Source organism: Lutra lutra, chromosome 10, assembly GCF_902655055.1.
Source record: "Lutra lutra chromosome 10, mLutLut1.2, whole genome shotgun sequence".
Classification (NCBI taxonomy): Eukaryota; Metazoa; Chordata; class Mammalia; order Carnivora; family Mustelidae; genus Lutra; species Lutra lutra.
This window is the reverse complement of record NC_062287.1, coordinates 58,954,303-58,980,138: the sequence shown is the minus strand read 5'-3', so window position 1 is coordinate 58,980,138 and position 25,836 is coordinate 58,954,303. Positions and strand designations below refer to the sequence as shown.

The following is a 25,836-nucleotide window of genomic DNA, read 5'->3' as shown; positions in this document are numbered from 1 at the left end:
ATGTAGGTCAGAAAACTGATATGATTCTGACTGAGCTAAAAATCAAGGCATCAACAGGGCTGCATTATTTTCTAGAGGGCATAAGGGAGAACAATACCTTTGCCTTTTCTCCTTCTAGAGACTGCCAACATTACTTGGCTCATTGATCTCCCACCCTCTGCCACCTTCAAAGCTAGCAATGGTAGATCAAGTCCTTCTCAGGCTGCCATCTCTCTGTTTCTCCACTTCTAAGGACTCATGTGATGAGAATGCCCCACACAGATAATTCAGGATAATTTCATCTCAAGGTCTTCCAGACCAATCACATTTCCAAAATCCTTTCTACTGTGTAAAAGTTCCAGGCATTAGGATGTGGACATCTTTGGGGGGGCGCCATTTCCTCTACCAAAAACACTTCATAATATCTTGAGCACAGAATGCATGATAAAGTTTGTTGTTACATTGTAAAGAATAAAGTATTTCAGGCCAAGATATTTTCTGTGGTGAAACAGACTGGGTGGTAGGGAGAGATAAGGATGGAAGCAGGGAGAATAGTTAGGAAACTATTGAAATTACCCAAGTGAGAGATAATGGTGCTTAAGAAAAAGAAGGCACTTTTGGAGGTGATGAAGGGTGATACACTCCAGGTATAGTATACTGTTACGCTGAAAAGAAATAAAAAATTAAAAAAAAAAGATATTAGTATCTGCGGGCTTATATGCAGAGTGTAAGAGACAGAAATCAAGGGTAGACTTCAAGACTCACATGTTCTAGAGTGGTCCAGAAATGGTGGGAACATCTAAGGATCTAAAGGAACCATAAGTAGAAAAGATGGACAGTCTACAGCAATCTGTGGATACTCTATTTACTAAAGACTAGAGAGAGCAATTGTCACCTCTTTTCAGATTGCATCACCAGCCAGATCCATTACCCACAAAGTCTAAGTTCTTGGTACATTGTAAGATCTGCAACATTTAAACACAAGTCGGGGAATCCCAATTATTTTTGTCAGTTTCCTTCCAGTTAGTGTGCTGGGATTCAAAATAGAATATAGATTAAGTTATGAAAAAGTAAATAAAAATGTATTTGGTTCATGCCTCTAAGAAGACACTATCACTAATTATCAGTATTGGTAATTATCAGTTAAGTGTGTTTCTATACTAAACTAAGAGACCATGGACAGTAAGAACAGTGTTGAATCCCCACCAACCCCTTTCTTAATCTCCAGCACTTAGCATGATGTTTAGAATACAGGATAGTCTTATGCAATATTTTACTGGACGATGTATATATATATATATATATATATATATATATATATAGATGAGACTATATATATATATAGATGAGTAAATTGTGTTTTTTCCTAGTTATAAAGGACAGGTTGCTAAAAAGCAGAGGTAGGCTAATGAAACAGGACTACCATGAATAGTAATAGATGCTAACGAGTTACCGAGTGGAAAGTGATTTACACTCACCAGATGATATTCCCTTTAGCAATTTAGTATAATATTTCATTTTTAAAAATTCTCTTCAGAGTGACTGCTCATGGGCATGGGATTTCTTTTTGCAGTAATAAAAATTTTCTAAAGGTAGACCATGATGATGCATGTATAACTTGGTAAATTTACTAAAAACTATTGAATTGTACATTTTAAATGGGTGAATTTTATGATATGTGAATTATGTCTTAAAATTGTTTTTGCAAAAAAACCCACTCCAATAAAAGGGCCCAAGGACAAAAAAAAATTACATCAGCCTATAAAGCACATGACCACACTAAGTAGTTGCGTAATGGAACAGACAAAGACTGTAAAAGGCAAAAGAAGTCTTCTGGGAACCACCATACCCCTGGAGACACAGTGAGTGACACCACCACCAGAAATGGACCTCTCAGTTCTGTGCCTGTCTCCACTCAGGCTGCAACAAGTCTCCTCATAAGCTCTGTCCTCCCCTGGAATCAAGTCTCCTCAGCCTTCTGAGTCAGCCCGGGAGGGACAAGTACAAATTCTGTAAGTAAAACTGTTTTGTTCAAAGAAAAGACTTGACTCTAGGTGAGCTGAACGTTTTTATCCACAGGAAGAATTTCCTCACAATGTTCAGAATTAGATGAGATAGTCAGATGGTGAGCTGAGATGGACAGCAGAATTTATAGAATTATTTATTCTCAGGAAACCTGCAGCAAAAGGTCATTTTTCTGCCCCGTGTGGGTTGCAGTTTGTGGTTTGTTTTGTTTCGTTTTTTAATTTTATCTTATTCTTTCAGTGTTCCAAGATTGCTTTTGCACCACACCCAGTGCTCCATGAATACATGCCCTCCTTAATACCCACCACCAGGCTCACCCATCCCCCCACCTCCTCCGTGCTAAAACCTTCAATTTGTTTCTCAGAGTCCACAGTCTCTCTTGGTTTGCCTCCCCCTCTGGGAATGCAAGCTGGTACAGCCACTTTGGAAAACAGTGTGGAGATTCCTCAAAAAATTAAAAATAGTTTGTGGTTTGTTAAGCAAATGACTTAATCAGGGTGCTATATAAGTTATTATAGTGGTTTGGTGCTTGAAAAAACAAAAAAGGCTGTCAGGAGCTGAAGGAATCATTCCTAAGTCCAATTATTCTTACTAAAAATTAAAAAAAAAATTGAACACTTACTGCATGCCAGGCACTCTATTAGGAGCATGAAATAGTCTACCTTTTAGATGAAGAAAGTGCATCAAAGAAAGTTTACACTACTGATACATGAAACCATAGTTTTGGGAGCAAAATTTTTTAAAAAATTAGGTTTAAAATCCCAATTCTGACATTCACTAGCTGTGTGTGATTCTGAACATGTTTCATAACCTCTGTCATACTCGGTTACCAGCAAAGGGGAATCAAAGTGAATTTAGTAATACTTGCCAAATGATGTTGTAATAAGAATTAAGAGAATGTTTCTCAACATTCTGTAGCACTGTAATGTTCACAGAACAAATTCCAATAATGAATGGTAGCTGTTGTTATGAGTAATATTTTTTTATTATTGTTACAAATAGTCTCAAAACTCATTAGTGTCTGAGTGAGGATCTGAACACAGATCAGTCACACACTATAGTGATGCCATTAGCAATGGCTTGGACAATACTGACAGAGCTCTATCATCTGTTCAGGAGTTAAAGACATAGAAGCCATAGCTCATAATAGTGCAGTGAAAGAAGAGCATCACTGTGATCTGGGGGGACAGGAAAATTAATTAGGAGACTGTAGCTTATATTTTACAGAAGAAAAGGAAAGTTGTACCAGGATTGGAGAGGACAGACTGAACAGATTCCAGGGTGATGACAGCATAGAGTAGTTTCAAGGAATTTTAATACCTCCCCTTGATAAATCTATTAGCCCCCTAATAAAGATGTTAGGAACAGGTAAGTTCGTTCAATTAAGGAAAGCGCAATGAAGTACAACTTCAAGCGCCCACTATGAATCACATTGCTATTACTTGGCCCTCAAATAGAAACCTCTGGATTCTCCAGTTTTTGACATTTTAGAAGTAAAATCAATATGTTGATTTGCAAGTGTTTAATGAACATTTGCATGTAGAGGATGAAAGAGAGGGAGAAGAGTGTGTGAACGTGTGTGTATGTGAGGGCAGTAACTCTGATGAGATGATTTGTTAGTTTGATGTCATTTACTGACAAACGAGACATAGGAGAGAGAGCCAGGTTTGAAATGGGGGAAGGAATGAGTTCCGTTTGGCCCATATTGAGGTGGAGGTGTCTGAGGGATTATAAGGAGGGAGTATGCCTCATGGGTAGATAAAGTAGCTTATTCACTTTTGTTCACTGTCACTAAGCAGAGAGCTTTGACCTGCTCTCCAAACTGCTGTCCATTAGTTTTCCAAATTGCCTGTTTTATCACCTCACTCTAGTTCCAGGATTCACGACTGCTTTCAAGTTTCAGCCCAGACATTTTTGCCGTTGCTTCAAAGATCCTGTTAACTTTTGAAATATAGAACTCAGAAGACTCTATAATTAGATTTCAGATTTGCGTGTCATCTGAATATAAGTGCTATTTAAAGATTTAAAGCCGTGGGAAAAACCAAGATATCCCAAGTAGAGTATACCGGAGACAAAAAAAAAAAAAAAAAAAAAAAAAACAGGGGCTTCTTGAAAGAAAAAGACTCTTAAAGAATACCACAACCGGAAAGACAGACCAAAAACACTGTTCGATAAAGAAATTAAAAAAAAAAAAACCAACACACACAGAATAACTATCACTGAAGCTAATGAAGGAGAAAGTACCTAAAGAAAAGACAAAAAAAAAGGTGCCTAAAACAGCAAAAATTTGAGATGAGAGAGAGGAAAACAAATCTGAAGATAAACTTTTGGATTTGGTGTTTAGAAAGTCATCAGTGACAAGTTGGAGAATTTCCCGAGAGTCATTAGACAAAGAACCCAGATTATTACTGAAGGTGAAGGAATAATAATCACAGGCCGACTGTCCTTTATTTTTTTTTTTTTTTTTTTTTTAATTTTTTTTATTTTTTCAGCATAACAGTAAAAAATATGGAACGCTTCACGAATTTGCGTGTCATCCTTGCGCAGGGGCCATGCTAATCTTCTCTGTATCGTTCCAATTTTAGTATATGTGCTGCCGAAGCGAGCACCCGACTGTCCTTTAAATAATATTTTTTTGTCATTATAAAAGGTAAGGCAGAAAATTGAGGGAAAAATAGGGTTTGTCTCTTATTTCCCTTACTAGCGAAGCACAGGAGCCGGTGAAGAAAGATGGTCAATCTATCATAGTTGAACTTAATGTCATATTGAAAACATCTATATAAATGTGTAAGGAGCATTCCTTAATGGTTTGGGGTATAACTTGAGAACTGAAGCTCCAGAAAAGGAGCCACTGGTATTATCTAAGATACTAAAGAAGGAAAGGAATTTTGTCAGAGTTAAGGGAGAAGAAATGAAAACTGATTTGTTTAGTTATTCATAAAATATTTGGAAATGCCTAGCTCTGCAACTAAAATTGACGTTCCCTCTCCTTTCTGTGGAATGAAAATGCTCATGGCCTGGCCTGCTGGTTTCGCTTACTCATCTCCCACATCACCCAGCATCATACTTAAGCCTCCAGCATTTTAATTCTCTTGTAGTTGTCCAACACACCCTGTTATTTCATTCAGTTTCTGCCCATGTTGTTATCTATGTCAAGAACACCCTTTTCCTGCTTTGCATTCTTGTAAATTCACATCTACCTATCAAAACATTACACAGTTCTAATTCATCTACTTAGTTAAGAGGTCTTGGAGCTAATTCCTCTTAACACACACAGACACATTCATGTATACACACACTCAGAACCTGCACTCCACACTATTCTATTTTATCACTTAGAAATACTCTACCTGATGCACTCTACAGCTAGTGGTATTTCTTTGACTCTGATTCCTCTTATGTGCAGGGTGCCTGGCATGTAGTACGTGCTCCAAACTGGTAAGTTTTCATTTTCATAGACGTCCCTGGGCTCTAATTAAAGATAAGGTTTTCAGCCTTAAAAAGATGAGGCGTTAACAACCTCTCTGGTTTTCTCAGGCACCAAATCACTGCCATTTTATTTGCCTCATATCCTTAGGGCTGACAAAATATCCAGTGAGCTCCCAGTTTGATACTGAAATGAACTAAGTGTTGATGATGGCTGATCAAGAGCTTAGATGGAGTTATTGGCTATAAAAAGGAATAAGGAATCTTCTGTGTCTGCACCCAGCATGGATAAGGAGAGGGTACAGGAAGACACAGTTGTAGAGCAATGGAAAGAAAGGAATTTGATGGAGTTCTCTTCTGCCAGACTCAGCTCAGATCAGTTCAGCCTACTGTGTTTTTCTTCTGATTCCTCAACAAAATGGGGAGGGAAAAAACTGACAAGAATGAAAATGTGTAATGAATTACACATTGTCTGAATTACCAAAATAATGTAAAGGAACCAGGAAGAAATTAGGATGAAAGATAATTTGTTCCAATAGTAATTAAAAAAAAAATCTCTTATAAAATTTCCTAGCACTCTATAACAAAGTTACAACTCAATCATTGCATGCCATAGTGATAAGCATTGTGAAAATCTCCATGATAGCCAAACATAAGTAACACCTGTGGAAACACTCTGCTCCCCCATAACCCTTTTTTATCATTCACCACTGTACACTAGATGCTGAAGTTATTATAAACAGTACTATTCTTTCTCCCTCACTTGATTCTAACCTCTTTAAGAATTCATTCTGGCTCAACACTTTCACATATGCTGTTCTAATAGCCTTGGAATACTTCATTTCTATTTACACAAAACATAGCAATCTTTCAAGCACTGATTTTCCTAAGAAGACTTCTCCAGATACCCCAAGCCTTTTACACACTATTGAACTGTTCCCTTTTTCATAATTACTCTAGCTCCCAAGGACCCTAGGAAGTTGTTAACCTCAAAAGCTGAGACCTAGGTTCTGGAATAAACAGAAAAATAAAATAAACAGGTAAAAATAACAGGTAAATAAATAAAATAAACAGGTAAATAAACAGGTCAAAGACTTGTGGAACATGAGAGGTGAACCCATTTTTTTAATTATCATAAGTACTATTCATTTATTAAGTAGAGTTTAATTTGCCTTTCTGATCACTATGTATTTTTTTAAAACTGTAATTACTAAAAATGTTTTCAAAAATCAAAATATTTATGAAAAGTGCTAAGAGAACTTGTTAAACATCAAACCTGTTAAACTTGTTAACTTTCAGACTTTCACAGTTAACTGAAATGCATGCCAGTTGAGCAAGTCTGTATCCAAGTCATTTCAGCAGCATGTCAGTTGTATTCATGATACTCAATAAACACTCATCAGAAACAGTGCCAAAAAGAAAACATTCCCTTTATTAATGAATGTTTCTTTTCTGCCAATTCTTATTCCCATTAGGAGGTTTAATTGTACACTATTAACAGAAATTTCATTGGTTCCCTGAGGACACTCTCATGACTCTAAATTATAAAGTCTAAAGTTATAGTTTAATTATTGGGTCAATTTGTACAGCCTAGGACTCCTTTTTCCTCTAATTTTTCACTGATTTCAATTAAAAATTTCCCAAATTTTTAAACTAAGATTTCTTTAGGGAATCCTTGAGGTACTTTATCTGGGTGAACTTGAGTGGTCTGGAAAACACTTAGGTTCTCCAGAGGAAGAGTTACGTTACCGACTGATCCCTCTCCAGTCACAGCCCTAATGTCTGCTTTCCCAAGACTTTCTCTTCCAACTCATACATACCCACCTATATAGCCTGCAAGTCTGTACTGAATGAAAAACCAAATATAACGTTCACAGTAAAGGTATATCTTCCCCTCCAAAGCAAAACAGTAAAATTCTATTAGATATCTCCTGAGAAGTATATCTTAACAAAATGGAGAACAACTAGTCTTCAGGCAGTTCAAGAGAAAACTCTATCTGAACAAAGCAGCATGCTATATCACAGATTGGGTGGGGGGCAGAGGCCTCTATCCCTAAGGTGGTAGGCATGTGTGTTCTAACTCCACTTCCCAAATGAGACACCAGATGCCACACTGCAGGTGTCACTTTCAAGGCTAGATACTGTAGACATCTGCACATGACTGCACTGGGTGCCCAAGCCATGTATTAGCATTTCATAGGTGGTACTTTGTATCATAAGTATCTCTTTCTCAATATTTTCTGGCTTCCCAAATTGTCTATAAGCTTCTCTGCTTTCTACACTTAAGGCTGATATAATATCGCTGCTCCACAGTCCCAGTCTACTTTCCTCTGATGCTAACTATATGGACAAACTAGCCTGCTACCTCTTAATCACAATTTGAAAATCCAGAAAGGATGAAATATAATTGACCAGTCTTGAGTAAAGTGACTTTCCTTCATCCAGTCATCTCTGGCTAGAGAAGTGGAAGGAAAGCATAATATGAACATAGCTACTAGCAAAGTGTCCCAGGAAAGAAAAATAATGGACCGAGGTATATATAAGAAAAAGAATGGTACCTACCACAGCAGTTGAAATCTTATACTCCTTTATCAATTTCAATGAACAATTCATTTTTACAGAGTATATAAATATTCATCTTTGGTTAGTTTTTGGTTGAATAAAATTATTTGTAATTATATTAATACAAAAAATACAGTATTGTTGTTGTTCCAGAGTTTCATCTTGGAACTCTGTGTTTATAATCTAGCATGTCAAACTTCTGGAATACCACATCTACTTCCATCATTTTCCTCCTAACTGGTGTTCCTGGGCTGGAAGCCTTCCACATCTGGATCTCCATTCCCTTCTGCTTTCTCTACATAACCGCCCTCTCAGGAAACAGCCTGATCCTCTTTGCCATTGTCACCCAGTCCAGCCCCCACAAACCCATGTATTATTTCCTCTCCATGCTGTCCACCACTGACCTCGGCCTGTCCATATCCACCCTGGTCACCATGTTGGGTATATTCTGGTTCGATGCCAGGGAGATCAGCTTTAATGCCTGCTTGTCACAGATGTTCTTTATTAAACTCTTCACTGTCATGGAATCCTCAGTGCTGTTGGCCATGGCCTTTGATCATTTTGTGGCCATCTCTAATCCACTCAGGTATGCCACCATTTTAACTGATTCCAGAATAGCTCAAATTGGAGTGGCAATTGTCATCAGAGGGACACTAATGCTGACACCAATGGTTGCACTTCTTAAAAGACTGTCCTTCTGCCGCAGCCACGTGCTCCACCACTCCTACTGCTTCCACCCTGATGTGATGAAGCTCTCATGCACAGACACCAGGATCAACAATGCAGTTGGACTGACTGCCATGATCTCTACTGCTGGTGTGGATTCAATCTTCATCCTCCTCTCTTACATTTTGATTATTAAGACCGTCCTCAGCATTGCATCCCCAGAAGAGAGGAAGAAAGCCTTCAGCACATGTATCTCCCATATTGGGGCTGTTGTTATTTTCTACTTTCCATTGATCAGTCTGTCCTTTGTTCACAGATTTGGGAAACAAGCCCCAGCCTATGTTCATACAATGATTGTTAACACTTACCTCCTGATCCCTCCTGTAATGAACCCCATCATCTACAGTGTGAAGACCAAACAAATACACAGAGCTGTGATAAAAATTATCCATTCCAAAAACACATAGAATTCTAGAGATGGCCTGACACTATCAATTTAAAAACAAAACTGGTGATCATGAAACAAAAACTTAAAATTAAAGCTGGAATATATTTAGAACATCAGCTCACTTGACCCTTTATTTTACAGATGAGGAGACAGAGACATAAGAATAGAAGGAATGAGCAGTGTGAAGCCTTAAGTCTATCATTTCTCCCATCCATCACTGTTTGTTCTCAACTGTTGTTTATCCTGCCAACAAACTGAATTTTCTGACTTTGTCTACTTTAGAGCAGTTGGTATCACACATTATGAGAAAGCCATATCTTTATGAGAAATAGGCAGTATTTTTCTAACTGCAATAATAATTTTTACTAACATTTATTATTTCCTTTGACTAGTCATGGTTCTTAGTGTTTTTTGCATTTATTAACACACATCTGAAACAACATTAAAAGGTAGTTAGTTCTTTGATCAATGAGAAAATTGAGGCACAAAAATGTTGTTTCTTGCTTAAACAGCTCATAAACAACAGAACCGTATTTCACGTGCATGCAAACTGACTCCATGGTCCCCCAACTCTCTTAACTTTGTTTATGTTGCTATGTTGCTACCTATAATATAAACTATGTTGCTACCTATAATATAAACTATATATAAGTATATATGTATATAATTTGTATGTATACATATATATGAGTCCATGTAATTTGTACTAGGGGACATAAAGAAGCAAAAGAAACAAACAAACAAACAAACAAACAAAAAACCTCACAACTCTATCCTCTAGAAATTTTCAACCATATTATGGAGAAAAAATCCAAAACAGAATTTTCAAACCTGAAAAATACAAATATATTTCTACTTTATGTTCTTTCCTAAGTAAACATATTCCAGAACTTTTCTCTGCCTTCCATCAACTTTCTGCCTCAGCAGAAACTCAAAAATGACTAAGAATTGTAAATGAATTTCAATTTGTGTCATTTACTTGGAAATGTTTAATTTGTGGCATTTGCTTCACATAATGGCTTAATCCAGCAAGTAGGAATGGCCATTAATTCTCAAATATTTAAAGTACATATTTCAATGATGCATTGGTATCACTCCATAAAGATGGGCTCTATAGGGGGTATGAGATCCAGCAAGGAAGGATTAGTCATTGATATTCAGGAAATTTATTAAGTGACAATTAAGTACTATTTAATAACCAGATGGTGTCAAAATTCTCAGTAAGAGAATAAGTAAGCTTGACAGTAACATTTTCAGTCTCCATTATTGTTGGTCTTCATTTCCATGATCTTTGTATGTTGGAATGTTCTAGGATTTTGTTCTCAGACCTGTTTATTCTTTATTATATTCCCATTTTTGGTTATCTCATCCAGCATCATGGCTTCAAATCCCATCTACATGCTGGCAAATCCCACACTGATATTTATAGTCCCGACTCACATCCTATGTATCAGTACTCCTACTTGAATGTTTAATAATCCATCTCAGACTCATCATGTCCAAAAACATATCTTAATGTTCACATCAACCATGTCTTCCCTAACTTAAAAACTCTATTTTTCATGTGGCTGAGATAGAGTTTTTGGAGTTATTACTGATACCTGTCTGACACTCCTACTCCACATCCAACCTATTGGCAAAATAGGCCGATGACTCTTTCTTTCAGTATTCCAAATATTGATACCTGGAATATAACTGCTTTCTACTACTTCTACTAATACCACCATGTGCCCAGCCATCATAATAGTCTCCTGGTAGATCTTCCTTCATCCACTTTTGCTTTACTTTCCTCATGGTAGTTAGAGTGATTATTTTAATACATAAAATAGATCATGCCACTTCTTCCATTCAACATGTCCTGTGGCCCCCTGTCTTACCCAAGGAAAATTCACAGTCATTATAATAGTTCATGAGAATCTGTATGATTTAACTCCCTTCTACCATCTCAACTTCATCTCCTACTACTCTCCCCTTTATTCATTCTACTATACCTGTACTACCTCCAAATATTTCCTTAGTATCACCATACATGTTTCAACACCAAACTTCACACTTTCTGTCCTCCCTACTTGGAATGTTCTTCCCCCAGACACCCTTGTGGTTTCCTGCCTCACTTCATGCAGGTCTCTGCCTAAGTGTTACCTTCCTACATTAAAAACAACCACCACCTCTCCCTTGATTCCTGTCTGCAATTACTCGCTTCCTTACCTATCTTATGTTTAATATCTGGCACTCCCTTTACCCACCAAAATATTACATACCTATTTATTTCTTCTCTAGTTTCCCCATTACCAGGTAAGGTCTTTAAGAATAAGAATTTTTTTCATTCATGGTGTCTTCCAGACCCCAAACCAGGGTCTGCCACATAATAAAATAATAGTAACCATGTTACTACTAGCTACTAATAGTAGCTGGCTCTATTTACCTCTCAAGCTTCATTGTTTGCCCTCTGTTCAGTGCTCCAGGCACAATGAACCACTTGCATTTCTTAACTGTGACTGCTCTGGATCAATCAAAAGCCTTTGCACAAGCTGTTACCTCCCTCTATACCACCCTCACTATTTCCCTTCTCCTGACTTAGAAAAGAAGTAACTCTTGGAGACATTCCCTGATGTCTCAGGGACATCATGACATCATGACACCCTGTCTGGTGTCCTTTCCAGGTGCTTCTGCAGTACCTTGTGGTTCTTTCTTAGGACATCCCTTTTCAGACTCTCTCGTAACTGTTTTTTTATCACAGATTCTGTGCCCACTTTCTAAGACCAGGGACTATGACTCATTCATTCACTATTGGAAAGAAGTGAAAAAGTTCAGAAGATGTATATTTATAGGCTATATATTTGTCTTTTTGTGGGGGGGAAGAAAGAAACTTAGAGAAAAATGATGGGGTACACAAAGTCCTAAAAATCAGAATGAGAAGGAACTTCAGTCTAAAGAACCAGACAGCCAAGATGTTCATACTACTTCTACAGATGTTTCTCTTCTACTTCACCACCCCTTACATACACACTAACCTATGGATGGCCCCTCTATCCAATGACCCTGGAAACTTGTAAGCTTTTCTCACTAGGGAGTGGGTACTTTGAACATTTGGGAATGGGTGATTTGCAGAGCAAATATCACTCTACTCAAAATTGACATGTTCACAGTGAATTGAAGACTTTCCTGAAAGCTGGGACAGTAGTAAATGCACGGCTGCTGTTGTAGCTACCTTTATTCAGACTCCAAGTTAAAAACTTTAACTGCCCTGTAAAAAGTCCTATAAAGCCCTATACGATCCAATTCTGTTTTATCTATCTCTATCTATTTATTTTTCTTCCCTTTATTCTCTCTGCCCAGACACACCAGCCTCCTTATTATTTTAAACCCCTAGATACACTCTCTTCTCAGAAACCTTGCAGTTATTGTCTTTCTTCTTTGGATGGTCTTCCTCAGAGATTTCATGGATATATTTCTTACTCCCTCCAGGGTTCTCCTCAAATGTCTCCATTATATGGGGCATTCCCTGCCAACTTCAAATTAAAATTTCAACTGCCCATCCCAGTATTTACCTGTTCTCTTCTTCCCTTTATTTTTTCTCCTTAGGTAGTCATAAGGAGAAACTATTTAGTTTCTCATATTAACCATGAACGGTGTGTCCCTCTCATCAGGATATATAATCTATAAGGGTGGGTTTCAAAAAATTGCATATCTTGTTACATTGCAAGCCCCTGATAAATATTTGTTAAATGGGGATGAATAAATAATCAGAATACCTAGTTCTCCAACCAATATCACTAAAAACTCTGTGACCAAGGCAAAGAGCCTTCATCTCATTCATTTCTTATCTGTAACACAGGTGCAAGAGAGTGACTTCCCTATCTCAAGGTCTATTTCATCAACTAAGAGAAGAGCTGAGAATGAAAAACTGAAGTGCATGCCCTTATCCTGAGTTATAGGAATTACTGGTTTTGTGTACCCATCTTGGTTTTTAAAGAGGATGTGAATTCCTAGAGCCCAGGGACATAACTATACACCCCTGTTGCCTGTCTTGTCTAGGAGAGTGGTTATTGAGGAAAATCTCTAACCACTATTGCTACCTGGGAGAGTTTGAGTTATTTGGAAGAATGGGGATAGATTGTCAAGATCCCTGTATGTGTAAGTGTGGGAATGATGGCAGAGGCAGTGGCAATGCCCCCTTCTTGATCACCCCCCACAACACACACACCAGACAGAAAAAGTGGGAAGCTTATGGGACTGACACACAAGTGAATATGGAGATACTGTCCCCTGCCCGCCAAGCCCCAGAGACCTCAGTACGTACTCCCGCAGCCTATTCCCATGGGCCTCCTAGGCAGCATTATAAATAGACCTGCACTTGAAAGAGTAAGCCAGCTCCACCTGCTCTCTCCTAGGATTGCCTGGTTTTCAAGTGAGTGCACCCTCACACAGGACTGAGAAGGCCAAACTCCTACCATCTTAGGAGATCACGAGGACCCCACAGCTGTCTCATATCAGGAAGAAGAAACCCTTGTGTCCCAAATGCATCTTCATGGGCTGAGAAGAAATATCCCACAGCACTAGCAGACAGAACAGAAAGGCAAGTAATAATGAATGCAGAAGCCACATCCAGACTCAAAGAGAAGCTAAAATTGGATCTAGCCAAGGGTCACTTTGGCCAGAAAGCCAGACAACATGGGAGAGAAATATGTGGTATTCTGGGTAGGTAACTGGGGAGACAATATAATGGCCCAAAGCCTTAGACTGCTACTAGAAAAGCAGAAAAGATGCCCTGCAGAAAGAGGAGTCAGGAAAGGATCCAACTCTGTGGCCAATAAAGACCCATGTATCTGTAGGTACTCACACAGTCGCATGGGCAAGAGGCTTAGGGAAAGGGGAAATACATTACTGTGCTCCCCCTGCAATCCCTCCATGCCTTTTCCTTCATTGTGGGCCCCACAGAGGTCTAGTGAGCTGGCCTCCTTCTGGGGAAATTTCCTTAGCATTACCCAGATTTTCAACCTGAATTGTTTAGATTTCTGAATCTCTCTCCCTAAACTACCAATGGTAGATGCATAGATGGTTGCGTGGATACAAGATATAAGCTTTTATCTCATTTAAGGATACAATTATCTGCCTATTACAAAGGCTTCTCATTCTCTGATAGCAGTGTGGGCCCATATTTGATATCTCACATTTGTCAAGGAGAGTAGCTATTATGTCTTTACATAAGATCTGAGGATAAGGAGAAGTGCAAATAGTGGTCAGAGGTATGAATTCTGTGATCTTTGGATCTTGGATTTGAATCTTCTTTGCTTATCCATGATGGGGATCATCCAAGTTAAACTTTTTAGTTCCTATTTCATCACACTATATTTTAAGACCGCTGTTCTCCAAACCCTCTCCCCTAAAGAGCATCTCCCAGTTGCAGTAAAGACCCAGATTAGGAGTGATGAAGAATCCTGGAGAGATGAACAGGTTTACCCAACTATCATTGATGAAGATACCTATAGAGTTTATTATACCTATAGAGTTTATTCCCAAGATTCAGAGGTCCTTCTTCTTGAAGCCAAGCCCTTAGCTCTTTAGAGACAATTAGCTCTAAAGAAGAGGGTACCTTAGGAGCCTAGCAGGGAAAGTGTTTGATGAGATCAAATCCTAGTGTTTGGGTGGCAGGGCAGGGGCAAGGCAATGCTGGGCTTCCAAAAACAAAAAACTTACCCTACCATGAATGGCTTGTTGGCAGAAGTTCCAGGAAAGACAAACCTCTAGGAGTATCAAGGCTCAACCCAAGTTTTCCCTAGGGCAAGAGTGTGGCCTGGAGGTCACTTTCAGGTGCAGAGAGACACATCAGCCAGGAACAGAGAGAAGAGCCTTCACAAGGGACAAGTCCAGACAGCTAGGATCTGATGGAGGCCACATATCCTACCAGCACCTTCATCTCCAGATAAGTCACTGGAGAGAGGTACTCCCTTTCATTTGATGACCCCAAAGGAGTTTCCAGACTTGGTTTTTTCCCCCCCTTAGGTTTTTTTCTCATCTTTTAAAAATTGTCATTTTTGTGTTTCTTTTTCCCCTTGCTGACCTTAGACCTGGGAACCCAGAATCCTGAAAATTTGAAGGAAAAAAAAGTCCCTCTCCCCACTGGCTTCATATACCCATTATTCCCTTCTCTGTCTAATTCCTACTCATGTTTGAAGGCTGATCAAAAGGATTATCTTTGTCAGGAAGTCTCCTCTGATCATGCCTCTCCCCATCCTATGCATTAAATGCACACCTTAGGCTAACACTCACCCCCAAACTCTAATGATTGGGTTACTTGTCTATCTTCCACCATAGGCAGGGTATCTGAAGAGCAAAAGATGTGTCTTTCATCCCTGTATCATGGGCATCTAGCAAGTAGCCTTGTACATAGTAGGTCATATAAGTAGATGCTTATAAAATGAATGAATAATTGAGGGAAGAAAAAAAAAGAACATACCTGAAAAGGGTTCTCAATAGGGTACCTGTTAACACCTGTCTGAGGAAAGGACCACCCAATATCCGGGTTGTGAAAGTGTGGGCCAGCAGGAGTCCAAAAGAATTTGGAAAGGATACATTTTGGGATAAACATTGTTCTCCCTAGATTCCGTTTTTTTAAATGTAAATGGGACATGCCTGAGTGCCTCAGTCAGTTGGGCATTCCACTCTTGGTTTCAGCTCAGGTAATGACCTTGGGGTCCTGGGATCAGACTCCACATTGGGTTCCACACTCAGCAGAGTCTGCTTATCCCTCTCCCTCCCCTCCTCCTTCCACTTGTGCTCTCTCTTTTGCTCTCTCTCTCTCTCTCTCAAATAAACAAGTAAATAAATAAATCTAAAAAAAAATTTAATGTAAATGGACCTGGAGAGGAGCAATTGATAAATGAGTTTGAGCTATCATTTTCCCCTTGGAAGAGGGCTTCAGAGCTTATGAAAGAGCCTAAAGGGCTTGGAAGAGTGAGAGGGAAGAGTAGGAGAGGGAGAGCTAAGGTGCATTCAGTTTCCAGGTTTCCAGGGTTGGCCTCTGATTGTGCTCCATGTCCTAGCAGGCTAGCAGGTTGCCAGGGTGACCTCACCCTCTCCAGCGCCCCTTCTCGATGCCAGCTATGAGTTCCTGCAACTTCACACATACCACCTTTGTACTTATTGGTATCCCAGGATTAGAAGAAGCCCATTTTTGGATCGGCTTTCCCCTGCTTTCAATGTATGTCATGGCAGTGTTTGGAAATTGCATCGTGGTCTTCATCGTAAGGACAGAGCGCAGCCTTCACGCTCCCATGTACCTCTTTCTCTGCATGCTGGCAGCAATTGACCTGGCCTTGTCAACATCCACCATGCCCAAGATCCTCGCCCTCTTCTGGTTTGATTCCCGGGAGATTACTTTTGATGCCTGCATTACCCAGATGTTTTTTATTCATGCTCTCTCAGCTATTGAGTCCACTATCCTGCTGGCCATGGCCTTTGACCGTTATATAGCCATCTGCCACCCACTGCGCCATGCAGCAGTGCTCAACAATACAGTAACAGCCCAGATTGGCATGGTGGCTGTTGTCCGTGGATCCCTCTTCTTTATCCCACTGCCTCTGCTCATCAAGCGGCTGGCCTTCTGCCACTCCAATGTGCTCTCTCACTCCTATTGTGTCCACCAGGATATGATGAAGTTGGCCTATGCAGACACGTTGCCCAATGTGATCTATGGTCTTACTGCCATACTGTTGGTTATGGGCGTGGATGTTCTGTTCATCTCCTTGTCCTATTTTCTGATTATACGAACGGTTCTACAACTGCCTTCCAAGTCAGAGCGGGCCAAGGCTTTTGGAACCTGTGTGTCACACATCGGTGTGGTATTAGCTTTCTATGTTCCTCTCATTGGCCTCTCAGTGGTACACCGTTTTGGAAACAGCCTTGATCCCATTGTGCATGTTCTCATGGGTGATGTTTATCTACTCCTGCCTCCTGTGATCAATCCCATCATCTACGGTGCCAAGACCAAACAGATCAGAACTCGTGTGCTAGCTATGTTCAAGATCAGCCACGACAAGGACCCTCAGGATGTGGGAAGAAGGTGATCATTACCACTCTACTTTCCCTTATCTTTAATGGCTTGACATAAGGATTTCCTAAAGCTAGCTTAATTCTAGTTATCTATAAGCGTATCAATGATTTTCTCTACTGTGGTCTCCAAATTCTGCCTCTGCTTGCGGTGAAAGTTTGGAGGCTACCGTGATTTCTTTCAAAATGTTATTGATGTTATTGATAATGTTACTGTACCAAAAGTCAAAATTAGAAAATCCACCAATGTTCCAATATGTAGTAAAGAAACATAAAGAAGAGTGACAAAAAATACAACTGGCTTTTTAACAGGGAAAAAATTATTCTACCTGACTAATAATCTGAGAAATAATATATTAAATCAACAACTAGATGGCATTTTTATCTATTAAATTCACAGTTTTTATTAATGAAAATTCACAATGTTGAAATATAAATGCATGACCATCAAAGGTGATGGTATGATTGACATATGTAGCAAGAATTTTTTTTAATTTTTTAATTTTTTATTAACATATAATGTATTATTAGCCCCAAGGGTACAGGTTTGTGAATCATTAGGCTTACACATTTCACAGCACTCACCATAGCACATACCTTCCCCAGTGTCCATAACCCAACCACCCTCTCCCTACACACCTCCCCCTCAGCAACCCTCAGTTTGTTTTGTGAGATTAAGAGTCTCTTATGGTTTGTCTCCCTCCCGATCCCATCTTGTTTCATTTATTCCTTCCTTATGCCCCAAACCCCCCACATTGTAGCAAGAATTTTTTTTAAAGTTCTATGCTTTAATGCTATATTCTCACTTTTGGAAATCTATCCTAAAAAAATATTCCTAAATGCAGAAATCAGGTTTCTCATAAAATATATTGATTACACAATTATTTAAAGAAATCATATTTAAAATACTAGAATATAATACATAAAAGTAAGAAATAGTAAACTCAAGTATGGCCCATTTATTTAATGGAATATTATGTGGAATAATCTATATAAAAGTAATATTGTGTAACCTTTAAATAATCTGCTATAAAATGAAAAATGCATATACTATTAAAAATAAACAATAAGGATACATATTGAAATTAACTTGAAAAGCACCAATGCCTTGCCTTGAAGGAAATGTGCTCAAATTAATAGTGACTCACTTATGTTTTACTTTTTAAATTTCTTTTTTATGGAGGTCTTAATTAACTGACATCTAACTTTCCAAATGAAGAAAATGAAAGTGATAATTTACATAAAACAAAGCTTGTCACAGATCTCACTGCTGGTTTACTATGCATTATCTGGGAATTTATCTAAGCCCTACACAATAATGCCAATGAACAGGTCTTGAGTGCTTACCATGTTTTAGGCACTATGCTAAGTACTTCAGAGGTTTTATCTGATCTTCATGACAACTTTTTGGAGTAGATACCATTTTGACCCCCATTACAAGTGAGAGAAAGGAGGCTTTCATTAACAAGATAACTAAGCTGTACAGTTTGTGAGTGCTGTGCCAAGATTTGAAATTGAATTTGATAACCAAATACAGTCATTTAATTTTCATGTTATATTGCTTCCTGTTAACATCTGCCATTTATTTCCTGGACCTGTGCAAATTCTGTCTGCTCTCTGCTGTGTGACTTATAAAATGAATGACTATATTTGTGTTGAGAGATAACCCTGCCCTCATGAGCATCAAATCCAGAGAACTGTTCATGTTTTATAGCCACATTTCACATTCCACAGTCTGTTTCTTTCCAGATTAAGGAAAATATTTTTGTCTTTTTATCTCTTACATCTTCTCAATCATATCTCCCTTTTTAAAGTATTTTTTGTACCTGGCAAACATTTTGAATGTCTGGGTTTTAACTTAGGTAGAAGATATAATAAAATTTTATTTTAAATTTTTCTGTTATGCCTACTGCTTTTATTTTTATAGAATCCTATAAACTCAGATTTGAAGATACAGGAGGTTCCCTACTGCTTGTACAACTGTAAAGATGCTGAATGTATCAAGGTGGGATATTTCCTATTTTTTAAAAAATTTTATTTATTCATTTGACAGAGAGAGAAACAGCGAGAGAGGGAACACAAGCAGCGGGAGTGGGAGAGGGAGAAGCAAGCTTCCCTCAGAGCAAGGAAAGCTCTATCCCAGGACCCTGGGATCATGACCTGAGCTGAAGGCAGATGCTTAACAACTGAGCCACCCAAGCACCCCGGGATATTTCCATTGTATTGTTGAACTCAGATCTCATGAGAAGCTGAAATCTGACTACAATCATTGGGTTCCCTTAATAGCTTCTCTGAACAAATCTTGTATGGGGGACTTGGGTGGATAAACCATGGGGGAGACTCCAACCTGTGGGTTCTTTCTTAGGGGAAGGAAACCTCAGACACTTAACCTCTCTTCTGAAGAAGGGCCCTCCTAGTATATATATCTGCGAATATCTAATTGTGATTAATAAAGTGGCCTCCAAAGTCATGCAGCTCATCAATGCAGATAGACTAGACTGAGAGAAAGAGAGAAGATGGAGGAAATGGGTAACTTCCCTAAAGAAACAAAGAGATGCCCGTAGTCTGTAAAAGTAGAGATTCAGCTATCAGGACTCACCCCAAATAATGATGTTAGGACCTCATTTTATTAGATTAAACCTCATTATGTCTCTCCCTACCACCTCCATCGTCTTCTATCTTCCTATGCATTACTCAGGAGGGTACTAAATCGTGCCCTCCTGCCTACCTCCACATGCTTAAGAGCATGGCCAGGTTGACAATTTAATAAAGCTTGTATGTTTTGCTTTCAAGTCTCTCACAGTATTCCAGTGCAGCCCAACTTGCTCATATTTTTCCCATCTCCCCCACCCTTCCCTCTGCCCTAAGATTTTCATTTTTTTTTCTATTAAACACTGCTTTCATTTTTTAAAGTTTCATTTTAATTCCAATTAGTTAACATACTGTTATGTCAGTTTCAAGTATACAATAGTGTTTCAACACTTCCATACAACATCCAATGCTCATCACAAGTACATTCCTTAATACCCATTACCTGTTTCACCCATCCCCCCACCACCTCTCCTCTGGTAACCATCAGTTTGTTCTCTTTGGTTAAAAGTCTGTTTCTTGGCTTGTCTCTCCCTTCTCTTTTCCTTTGATCATTTATTTTGTTTCTTAAATTCCACATATGAGTGAAATCATATGATATTTGTCTTTCTCTGACTGACTTGTGCTAAGCTAAATAAAATTTTCATTTTTTAAAAGTATTTCAGGGACACCTAGGTGGCTAGATTGGTTAAGCGTCAGACTCAGTTTCAGCTCAGGTCATGATGTCAGGGTCCTGGGATCAAGCCCAGAGCAGAGTCTACTTGTCCCTCTCCTTCCCGCTCTGTTCCTCCGCCTGCCCCTGCCAAATAAAGAGAATATTTTTTAAAAAGTATTTCAAAGACTTGTTTGCCAATATTCATAGCAACACTATATTCATAATAGCCAAAAAAGTGGAAATGACCCAAGCGTTCATCAACAGAGAAATAGATAAACAAAAGACGGTAAATATATACAATGGAATATTATTCACATAAAAAGGAATAAAATTGAGACACATTTGACAATATAGATAAACCCTGAGAATATTATGCTAAGTAAAACAAGCTACCCACAAAAGAACAAATATTGTGTGATTCCATTTATACGAAATATGTAGGACAGGCAAATTCACAGAGATAGAGAGTAGAATAGAGGTTACCAGGGGCTGGGGAGGGGAGGATAAGGTGTTATTTAATGAGTACATAGTATCAATTTGGACTGATTAGGAAGTTTTAGACATGGATAGTGGTGGATTGCACAACAATGTACAACTTAATGCTACTAAATTGCACATTTGAAAATTATTAGAATGGCAAATTTTATGTTATATTTATTTTACAACAATAAAAAATCACCAAAGGAAAAAGGTGAAATTTTCACTATCATTATCGGATTTTTTTTTTTTATCAAGAACATGCTAAGGAAAGGCTGGTGGCTCAGTCAATTAAGCATCTTACTCAATTTCAGCTCAGGTCGTGATCTCAGGGCCGTGAGATAGAGCCCCATGTTGGGCTCAGGACTCAGTGCTGAGTCTGCTTAAGATTCTTCCCCCTTCCTTCTCCACCCCACTCTGTTCCTCTCCCAGCTCAAACTCTAAATAAATAAATAAACTTTAAAAAATTTGAAATGATTATATTTTGAATATACTGGGTTAAAGAAAACGCCCTTTTATAAAAGTACCTATGGGTACTTTGGGATTATATTTAGGGATTATATTTAGTCTTTGAGATCCTATTTAATCTCCTTATTAAGGGAGGGAAAGAGCCCTAGTATGGGATTTATGAGCTCTGAACTATAGTTCCTATTCTGCCTCTAGGTGGGTGACCTTGTCTAATAAACATAATCTCTCTGAATTAACTCTATAAAACATAGTGATTAAATTAGATGATCTCTAAATTCCAACCTATTTTGAATATTATGTGCTCTGAACACTGAGAAGCCTTAAACAATTCCAGAGGGCCTACAAACCTGGAACCCTGCAGGGACTCTTGGACACAGCCTTCTGCCTCACATATGAAAGTCAAGCCTCTTCCCTGAGGCCACACCTGCTATTTGCCCAAATATAGTATTTATCAACTTGATCTCCTACCCCTGATTCTTCCATTAAGGCCCTTCCAAATCTCAAAACTGCTCCACAAAGATGGGGATTTTCCACCCCAGAAAATATTCACAAACTCTCTATAAAAGGCAGCTCAATCCAATAGAAAAAGCAAACAGTTCTGACTCATCAAGTCAATTCACCCTCTGTGAGGCTTGTTTTCCTCATCTGTTTATTAGGGATGATAACAGTAGCTACCCCTCAGGGTTTTATGAAAATTATGTGCAACAAACCACACATAATCCTTAGCACAGAATTTAGTACATAGTAGGAACTCACTAAATACTCATTATTACCATAGAGGGAGTAGCAGGTGATAATCCCTGCCTCACAGTGATATTGAGGAAATAGAGATGTGAGTTTCTGCCTGTGGCAAACAAACCACTGATTTTTCTTAAATACTCATCTAATCATTAGCCTGGAAGCTTGGAGTTTTCTCTCTCTCTCACCTATACCAGGACTAAGTGTGGTGAATGGGGGAAGTAAGATTCAACTGGGATTCAAATGGGATTGAAATGACTGATCTTACACAAAAAAGGAAGAAAAACAACAGAAGGCCATAGTTTTAAAAATTGTCCCAGGAAAATGCGATTGCATTCTAGAAAGTGGCAAACTAAAGCGGGCGTTCTGGCCATTGCTTATTCCTGGTTCACATGGACCACAGTCCTGGGAGAGTATTTGCTTTCTGGTTCCCATTGATCTGGAGAGGCTTCCAAGAGGACGCCCTCTGGGAACTTGGGGAGGTGAGTCAACTCATAGAGGTGGTCCCAAGCAGTGCATGCTGTGAGAGGCCTCTGGGTCTTAAGCAAATGCTCACTGAAGTAAGAGTGTCTTTCCCAGTGAACAAGGATCTCCAGGGACTGAGGATCATAAAAACACTGCCCTGTTCCCAGTCATGTTTATGTTGGCCTGGTCAGTGGAGGGCACTTGTTTAGGTAGCCAATTCCCCTTGAGAGACAGAGTCTGAGGTTGCCCGATAAGCAGGACAGCTCCCATCCCCAGTAATTTCATTTGACCCTCTCTGAGCAGCAAATCATTTACTCCAGACAGGATTGACAAAAAATAAGGACAGAACATAAATTTGTTTGTTTCTGGGGACAGACATTCCCCTAAGCTTTTTTTGTTTTGTTTTGTTTTGTTATTAGAAGAAAAGATTCACTGTCAATATATATTTACAACCAGAGATTCCCAGCATCACATATCTGAGATTCTTTCCAATGCTGATCACCACAAATTCTCCCAGCCTAGGCCAAAATTCATGCCCAACTTCCATTTTTATATCATTCAAAGTTAAATATTCAAGAATCATTTATAATATTCTGGGCCCTATAAAAGGTGAAAATAATACAAAATAAACAATAGTGGGTATTACAGTGAACATCAGATAATATTCAAAAAACAAGAGATAACAAGTGTTGACAAGGATGTAGATAAAAGGGAACACTTGTACATTTTTGGTGGGAATGTAAATTGGTACAGTCACTATGAAAAACTAAATGAAGGTTACTCAGTAAATTGAAAACAGGACTGCCATATAAGATTAAGCAATTTCACTTCTGTCTGAATATATACCCAAAGGAAATGAAATCATCATCTCAAGGAAATACCTGTACTCCCATATTCATTGCAGGTATTAACCCCTATAGCTAAGATATGGAAACAAGAAAAGGATGGAATATTTAGCCTTAAAAAAGAAGGAAATCCTGCCATTTGCAACAAGATGGAGGAATATGATGGGCAAGATGCTACACGAAATATTCGAGATAAAGATAAACACTGCAGAGTACCACTTATATGTGTAATCAAGAAGACCACAAGTCAAATTCATAGGAACAGAAAGTAGAATGGCTGTTGCCAGAGGCTGTGGATGGGGAAATATGGAAAAAGAATATGGTAAAAGAATACAGACTTTCAGTTATAAGAAGAATGAATTTTGAGGATCGAAGTATAACATGGTGACTATAGTTGATAATACTGTATTGGTTAATTAAAATTTGATGAGAGAGTAAAACTTAAATGTTCTCAGAAAAAAAAAGAAAGAAAAGTAAAGTAAGTATGTGAGAAGATGGATGTGTTAATTAACTCAAAGGTGGGAATCCTTTCACAATGTATATGGTTACGAAATCATCACACTATAGCCTTTAAATATATTACAAATTTATCTGTTAATTGTACCTCAATGCATATGTAAACTAACTCAAAATTGACCACTGACTTGAATGTAAAAAATAAAAATTAATGTAAGCATAAATCTAAAACTTTTAGAAAAATTTAGGAGAAAATCTTCAGGATAGAGGGCAAAGTATTCTTAGCCTTAACACCAAAAGTGTGATTCCTCTAAGGAAAAATTGACGAAGATTTATTAAAACTAAAAACTGTTTCTGAGTCAAAGACTCAGTTAAGAGGACAAAGAAACAACAACAACAAAAAAAAAACAATAGAGTGGGAGAATATATTTGCAAATTATATATCTAAGAAAGGCCTGGTATCTAGAACAGATAAAATACTCTGAAAACTCAACTAGAAAAAAGCCTAATTAGAAATAGGCAAAAGACATGGAAAGACATTTCGTGGAAAAAGAAACAGATGCAAATGAACACGGAAAAATTCAAAGTTATTAGCTAGGAGGAAATAAAAATTAAAACTACAGTGAAATATCACTATACATCTATCAGAATAGCTTGCTTGTTCTTTTTTTTTTTTTTTTTTTTAAGGTGAAAACATCAAATGCTGGCAAGGATGTGGGGAAACTGGATCTCTCATACACTGCTGGTTGAAATGTAAAACGGTATAGCCAGCCACTCTAGAAAATATTTTGGCAGTTTCTAAAAATACTAAACATGCAACTAACATATGGCTGAGCATTTGTACTCCTGGGCATTCATCCCAGAGAAATGAAAAGTTATGTTCACCAAAAGTTTTCACGCAAATGTTTATAGCAGCTTTATGCATAATAGCCCAAAACTGGAAACACAGATGTTCTTCAACAGGAGAATGGTTAAACAAACTGGTACAACAAGGCCCTGTAAATACTACTCAGCACTTACAGAAATGAACTCTTCACACACAGAATAAGCTGGCTACATCTCCAGATAATGATGCAGTGGGGTTAAAAAAAAAAAAGATTACATATTGTATGATTTCATTTATATGACATTCCTAAATAGAACACATTAGTGATTGTCAGAGGCTAAACGGGGGATGGGAGGGAGAAGAGTGGATGGGGCTATAAAAGGACAGCATGAGGGATCCTTGTGGCACTGGAAGTGTTCTGTATCTTCTCTGTAGCGATGTCAATATCTTTATTTTGATACTGCACTACTGTTTTGCTAGATGCTACCCTTGGAAAAATTGGGTGAAGGGTATATGGGATCTCTATATTAAATATTATAACTGCATGTGAATCTACAAACATCTCAAAATAAAAAGCCAAAAAAGAAAATCTTAAAGAGTTGACAAGGTTGGAAGATGGTGTTGGAGTAGGAGGGCCCTAAATGCACCTCATCCCACTAACACAACTAGGTAACTATCAAATCATTCTGAATACTGCAGGAATTGACCTGAAGGCTAGCAGAACAAACTTCACAACTAAAGCTGGAGAAGAGGCAACACTGAAGAAGGTAGGAAGTGCAGAGACATGGTTTGGGAGAGAAACAGATCATGGCTAGGGGAGCCACAGTCACAGAGAAGGGCGAGAGACTAGCACAGAGAGGAGCACATAAGGAAAATGAATCCCCATAGCAGCTGGCTTAGAAAGCGAGAAAGCGGCTACATTTCATGAGTTCCTACAACCAGTGGGTCTTAAAATGTGGAGTTTTAAAGGCCAGTGTGTTTGTCTTGGTAAGAGACTGGAGGGCGCTGGGGGTATTCTTAGAGAGGAGACAAACAACCCACAGACATACAGCATGGAAACAATGATCTGAAGAGTGCCTAGGGCACACAGTGGGAAGGTTATTTGCTCTTCTCAGTGCATATCCAAGAGAGACAACAATCAAGGGGAGACCCCTTGAGA

The 25,836-nt window shown here is 38.5% G+C and overlaps 2 protein-coding genes and 1 non-coding gene across 4 annotated transcripts; 2 read left to right on the top strand and 1 right to left on the bottom strand.

Moving 5' to 3' along the window:
• Positions 1-1,868: 1,868 nt before the first annotated feature.
• Positions 1,869-17,708, top strand: LOC125080099 (olfactory receptor 51E2). 2 transcript variants are annotated; one of them, XM_047693947.1, is made up of 3 exons: positions 1,874-1,991; positions 13,501-13,685; positions 16,156-17,708. In XM_047693947.1, exon 3 carries the CDS (start codon positions 16,204-16,206, stop codon positions 17,173-17,175), a length of 972 nt encoding a protein of 323 aa, XP_047549903.1. In that variant the 5' UTR covers positions 1,874-1,991; positions 13,501-13,685; positions 16,156-16,203; the 3' UTR covers positions 17,176-17,708. The 2 variants fall into 2 exon arrangements, with proteins under 2 accessions (XP_047549904.1, XP_047549903.1); XM_047693948.1 differs by lacking the exon at positions 13,501-13,685 and having other exon boundaries at positions 1,869-1,991.
• LOC125080100 (olfactory receptor 51F2-like) lies at positions 1,927-9,444 on the top strand. The gene is made up of 2 exons (XM_047693949.1): positions 1,927-1,991; positions 8,180-9,444. The coding sequence occupies exon 2, from the start codon at positions 8,181-8,183 to the stop codon at positions 9,123-9,125; it is 945 nt and encodes a 314-aa protein (XP_047549905.1). The 5' UTR covers positions 1,927-1,991; position 8,180; the 3' UTR covers positions 9,126-9,444.
• LOC125080200 (U6 spliceosomal RNA) lies at positions 4,507-4,613 on the bottom strand. The gene has a single exon (XR_007121237.1). It is a non-coding gene; the product is annotated as a U6 spliceosomal RNA (small nuclear RNA).
• Positions 17,709-25,836: the final 8,128 nt, after the last annotated feature.